Source organism: Rana temporaria, chromosome 4 (genome assembly GCF_905171775.1).
Source record: "Rana temporaria chromosome 4, aRanTem1.1, whole genome shotgun sequence".
Classification (NCBI taxonomy): domain Eukaryota; kingdom Metazoa; phylum Chordata; class Amphibia; order Anura; family Ranidae; genus Rana; species Rana temporaria.
Genome location: NC_053492.1, coordinates 298,944,863 through 298,948,864, shown reverse-complemented (window position 1 = coordinate 298,948,864; position 4,002 = coordinate 298,944,863). Strand labels below are relative to the sequence as shown.

At 35.1% G+C, this 4,002-nt stretch overlaps 1 protein-coding gene across 1 annotated transcript in view; it reads left to right on the top strand.

Moving 5' to 3' along the window:
* Positions 1 to 1,320, top strand: part of OLIG3 (oligodendrocyte transcription factor 3) — a 1,984-nt gene extending 664 nt beyond the window's left edge. The window contains exon 1 of the mRNA XM_040347504.1: positions 1 to 1,320. This exon is cut by the window's left edge and continues 664 nt beyond it. Within this exon, the coding sequence (XP_040203438.1) occupies positions 1 to 440 (440 nt within the window). The 3' untranslated portion in view covers positions 441 to 1,320.
* The last annotated feature ends 2,682 nt before the right edge of the window (positions 1,321 to 4,002 follow it).

The following is a 4,002-nucleotide window of genomic DNA, read 5'->3' as shown; positions in this document are numbered from 1 at the left end:
AAATCGCCACCTTGCTGCTTGCCAGAAACTATATCCTCATGCTGACAAGCTCCTTGGAGGAGATGAAAAGACTTGTGGGTGAGATCTATGGGGGTCACCATTCAGCATTTCACTGTGGGACAATGGGGCATTCTGCCACTCACCCAGTCCACCCATCCAACACGGTCCACCAGGTGCATCCCATCTTGGGCACCGCACTGGCACCCAACAACTCCTCTAGCCTTTCTGCCGGTTTACCAGGGATTGGCAGCATCAGACCAGCGCACTCACTGCTGAAAACCCCCACCGCCCCTCCAATGCCCCTTGGCACTGGCTTCCAGCACTGGGCAGGTCTCCCATGCCCCTGCACTATTTGTCAGATGCCACCACCACCCCAGCTATCTGCCCTCTCAAGCCATTTGAGTAGGATGTCTGCAGAAGCCAAGGACTTACTGAAGTAGTGTCAGCTGTACAGAGACTCCCCATTCAGATGAATGACATATATAAGAATATATAAATATAAATATATATATATATACGTATATATTTGTGGTGATGCAGGAAGACTCAGACAAGCATCTCTGTTTGCATGCATGCTTCTTTTATTTTCTATACCACTGTTCAGTTATCATCCTCAGTTCTGTTATCAATGATCATCAAGGTAAAGGTAATTTGGACAATTGTAATATTGCTGTATATGTACAATTGATGTCATCATAAGATCATATGGTGAGATGTTGGACAAGTTTTCTATGTTATCCATCCCATCTTTGCAGGACTATGACATAACTGTATATTTAATTTGTACCAGAGAACTGAAAATAAGGCATGCATGCTAGGAGCTAGTCTTGTGGGTACATTTGCCTGGCTACCATGCAATTTTCCTTGTAACAAGGATTTTTTTTTTATTAGTGAATTCTTTGAAATCCAAGGAGTGTCTAATTAACTTTGTACATTATAGAAAAAGGCTGGACTGTAAGCAGCGTGTGTCCCCAGGTTTAGTATATTTCCTTACTGGTGTCCAGTATGAAGTTGTCACTAAGGACTGCCCAGGTCCTCCTTGTCATCAATGCAGAGAACTAGTCCCAATATTCACCACTGCAGAGCTGATCGTCTACTCACGAATATGGACGTGTATTGCCCATTGATTTAAACGATCTTGTCCTGTTTGTTTGTTTCCTTTTTCGTTATTTTTTTAGTTCCTGGGCATTTGCTTCAAACTATTTTGTTAGGCCTCAAAGAGAGCTTGTGTCTTTATTTTTTTATATTCTTGATAAGTATCAAAATATTTATTATGATCCAACTTTGTTTCAAATAAAAAAAAAACATATTTGGAATTTACTTATTTGTTTTTGTCATTATTCCTTTTACTTCGCATTTGTTTTCATTCCTCAATATGTATAATTGCTAGCAAAAGCAGCGAATTGAAATATAAAATTATGCAAAATTATGATAATTCAATAAAAGATTATTATATATGATTTATAAAGGAAGATAGTACAATACAATATAAAGAGGGTTAGGAGCGCCCTGTTCCTGGGAGCTTACAATCTAATGAATTTGAGTTATGATTTAAAATCAAGTGATATACAAAGAATTTCAGGGAGTAATGTATTATACAATTCACATTCCCAATCAGTGACAGCTACATTGCAACAAGCTCTTCTAATGTGTCACATGAACTGTCAATATCCGAATATTTCATACGAATATAATGCAAATACTATCCTATAATTATATTATTCGAAACCTGAAAATGTCCTTACAGTGCAGATTACAGGTACACCAGACCAGGGAAATCATGTTCTCAGATGAAGGAAAGACTGACAAATAATTCAATCATTAAGGATAGCCTAATCGGTCATATGATGAGAGCACAGAGGTTGATAAATAAGTTGAGATTTCTCACTTTAGAAGGGAAGATATGTGTTTCGTTTTTACACAAATGTGTTTCGTTTTTACACAACTGGATTGAAGTAAAGGATCACTCTTCTGTCAGTAAAGTTTCCCAACTCCTTTAGTAAAACTGGTCCCCCCCAAAAAAAATTAAAACGCAAAACAGAGCCCATCGACCACACAAAAAAAAGAACCGATAGAAAGTATTTCTAATTAAAACATATATAATCACTGACGTCACACATGTCCCTTTTTAAAATGGCAAAAATTAGTCCTGAAGTTTATATTGATCTAAAAAACTTTTTTTTAAAAAGAACCCATAGAAAGTATTTCTAATTTATACATACTACCATATAATCACTGACGTCACACATGTCCCTTTTTAAAATGACAAAATTAGTCCTGAAGTTTATATTGATCTAAAATACTTTTTTTTTTAACAGGTGTGATTTGTTGTAGAATGACACAGATGATTTCCAATGGGATCAATATTTGGAACAGGGACCTGCACCCTTTTTGAGTTTAGTTTCTAAACTCCTTTAGTAAATCAGCCTCATCTTCTTTGGTTAGGTGAACCCTAAACTGTTCTCCTTCTCAGTATGTCAAACAGAGCCCATTGATCACACAGAAAAAACCCCCCACAGAAAACATTTATCATTTATACATATTACCATATAAACGCTGACGTCACACATCTCACTTTTTGGTAAAATATTAATGTCTTCCTAAGTTAATATTTATCTAATCTACTACTCTTGCACAAGCTTGATGTAGAGTGATAAGCATGATATCCAGTGGGATCAATATTTGTAAGATCACTATCTTATGAACACAGTTGTAGTCATAGGAAGTGTGATGACCCCCCTCCACTAAACTGACAGCCAGGGGCACCTAGTATGTGGTTCCAGGCGGAGATCTCTGTGTGGGAAGACAGTCTGACATGGTATATATTACCCATCATTACAAGTTTACATTTTATGATCTGACTGCCACCGAGTTAGGGAACACAAACTACATTTCCATTTCTATTTGGGAGGGTAATGGGCCATTGAAATGAACATTCAAATGTGTGATTTCACCTAAAAGCCCAGGAGATATAAAGCCACCTAAGCACCATCACAAAGGCCACCAGAGACCTTTCCCACCATTTAGAGATGGTGGTCCCTTCACTTGTGTAAATGAGCCAGCCTCTTCTAAAAGCCAAGGGTTCAGGGTGTCCTCTGTTAATGATACATCCAGCACTTGTGATAGATGATGAGGGAAGCCAGGAACATAGAGTTTAGATATGGGAACCTGGTGAGGCTCAGTGCCATTTGATCTGCGCAGGTAGTCATCATTTGTGGTCTGGACCTAATAAATGGCTCTGGGGTGCCTCTCCCAACTACCTTACGATCCAAGTAATATATGATACGCAACTTTCCAGTTTTAGAAATAATACTAGGTCATATATATATATATATATCTATATCTATCTATATATCTATATATATATATATATATATATATATATATATATATATATATATATATATATATATATATATATATATATATATATCTATCTATATATATATATATATATATATATATATATATATATATATATATGTATCTATCTATATATATATATATATATATATATATATATATATATATATATATATATATATATATATATATATATTGCATATTCAGTTTTGAAATGCCCTTATCAAGATTCATAACAAAATTTGTGTGAAATCAGTTTCTCTTCATAACGATCATCTGTGAGATTTAAAGACAGAAATAATGAAGGGTCGAGGTGTAGGTTACTAAAGTCACAAGTTCTGATTTCAGTCAAACAGAAATTATACATTTTAGATGTATATATCCCCAGAAAAATACAAATGATTACAAAAATACATGTGTAACAGCTTTGCCAATTTTTAAAAATCCTTACACTGAAGCTTAGGAGTGGAAAATCCTCACTCACTAAATTGAATAACATATATTCATAATATAATCATAATGAAATATGAATAAAAAAATTAAATATACCAAGAAAAAAAGGGCATTTGTAACAGCTTTGCCAATATTTACAAATATTTACACTGAAGCTTAGGAGTGGAAAATCCTCACTCACTAAAT